At 66.9% G+C, this 1,816-nt stretch overlaps 1 protein-coding gene across 1 annotated transcript; it reads right to left on the bottom strand.

Annotated features, from left to right (window-relative positions):
* Positions 1 to 206: 206 nt before the first annotated feature.
* On the bottom strand, positions 207 to 1,271 carry GPR88 (G protein-coupled receptor 88). Its single transcript, XM_062581822.1, has one exon. The coding sequence runs from the start codon at positions 1,269 to 1,271 to the stop codon at positions 207 to 209; it is 1,065 nt and encodes a 354-aa protein (XP_062437806.1).
* Positions 1,272 to 1,816: the final 545 nt, after the last annotated feature.

The following is a 1,816-nucleotide window of genomic DNA, read 5'->3' on the forward strand; positions in this document are numbered from 1 at the left end:
AGGGAAGCCCGGGCCCCGCGAGGCCGAGGCCGAGGCCGAGGCGCCGCCGCCGCCGCCATCTCGCGCTGCCTCAGGCGCCGCCGAGGCGGGAAGCGGCGCGAGGCGGGAAGCGGCGCGAGGCGGACGCGGCCCCTCCCGCCCGCCGCGGGCCCGCGCGCGCCGCCAGCCGGCAGCCGCGGCAGCAGCGCCGGGGCGCGGGGCGCCGCTCAGCGGGGCGCGCTGGCGGCGCCGCCCGCCGCGCCGCGGCGCCGCGGCAGCTGCGGGCAGGGCGGCGCGCTGGCGGCGGGGCGCGGGGCGGCGGCGGGCTCGGCGCGGGGCAGCACGGCGCGCGCCGCCCGGCGGAACTCCTCGCTGCGCCAGGTGTAGAGCAGCGGGTTGAGGGCCGAGAGGGCGCAGAGCAGCAGCCAGCTGGCGGCCTGCAGCGCGGGCGGCGCGGGCGGGAGGAAGAAGCCCAGCAGGCTGACCCACACCAGGGGCTGCGTGCCCAGCAGGAAGACGCAGCAGAGCAGCAGGACGGAGACGCTGCTGAGGCGGCGCTGGGCGCGGCGCGGCGGCGGCGGCGCGGCGGGGAAGGGCAGCTGGTGCAGCAGGTGGAAGTTGAGGACGCTGACGCGCTTGGCGCTGCCGCGCACCCGCCGCACGATGCCCAGGTAGCAGTGGAGCAGCAGCGCCGTCTGGCTGAGCACGGCCAGGGCCAGCAGCAGGGCGGTGTAGCGCGGGCCGCCGTCCGAGTGCCGGCCCGGCGGCGGCTGCTGGGCGGCGGCCGGGGCCCAGAGGCCGGGCAGCAGCGGGAGCAGGAGCAGCGCCAGCACCCAGGAGAGCCCGATCATGCAGCCCGTGTGCCTCCGCTGGTAGAGGGCCTGGTAGACGCTGGGCAGCTTGGTGATGAGCACGTACCTGTTGAAGGCCACCAGCAGGTGGGAGGCCAGGGAGACGGTGAGGCCGAGGCCCAGGAGTCCCCCCCGGAGCAGCCGGTACTCCGCCGAGCGCAGGGAAGAGGAGTTGGCGGGCAGCAGCCCCAGCACGGCCTCCTGGGGCATCCACAGGGCGCAGACGCTCAGGTCGGCGGCGCAGCCGTTCACGATGAAGGCGTTGCTGGTCGTCTGCAGCTTCTTGAAGGAGAAGACCAAGTAGATGACCATCACATTGGATAAGGTCCCTGAGATAGCTAACGCCGCGTAGAGCAGTGACAGGAGGATGCGGGTCCCGGAGGAGTCCTCCCAGAGCAGCAGCAGCGGCGAGCTAGCGCTCCAGGAAGAGGCGTTGGGCATCTCGCTGAATGCGGCTCAGTTTTGACTTCTCCCTGTAAATCCCATTCTCACCTGGGTCAGAAGATCCTGCAGCAGAAGCCCCCCACCAAACGCAAGGGAGAAGGTGTAGCTGACTGACTCTAAGGCAGGTTTCAGTCGAATGAGCTGCTAGGTCCAGAAAATGCAGGTAGCAATAAAGATCCAGCGAACAGCAGTGTCCAGGGCAGGTAGCTAGCAAGAGATCCTACAGACTGTAGCTCATGAAAGTGGGTCCATAGGACACAAATAGCTGTTAGCAGATAGCAGCAGGATTGAGGATTTTGTAGCTGTGAAAATGCCAAAAGCAGCAGCACCTTGCAATCAGCAGCAGAAACGACAGCAACTGATACAAAGCTTTGCAGTTTCTCCTGTGCCACACTACGTACACTGTATATCATTCCAGGAAGATTCAGCCCTTCCACTCTTCATGAATTATTCAGCAGATTTTCAACTTGTTAAGAAGAAAAAAAAAAAAAAACCCAAACCTTACCATGCACCAGAAATCCTGCAACTACGCAGCCTTACTC

The sequence above is a fragment of the Rhea pennata genome, chromosome 8 (genome assembly GCF_028389875.1).
Source record: "Rhea pennata isolate bPtePen1 chromosome 8, bPtePen1.pri, whole genome shotgun sequence".
Classification (NCBI taxonomy): Eukaryota; Metazoa; Chordata; class Aves; order Rheiformes; family Rheidae; genus Rhea; species Rhea pennata.

Bases quoted from the DNA above. Each gene is read 5' to 3' on its own strand.
- GPR88 (XM_062581822.1), bottom strand. From the start codon at position 1,271: ATGCCCAACGCCTCTTCCTGGAGCGCTAGCTCGCCGCTGCTGCTGCTC.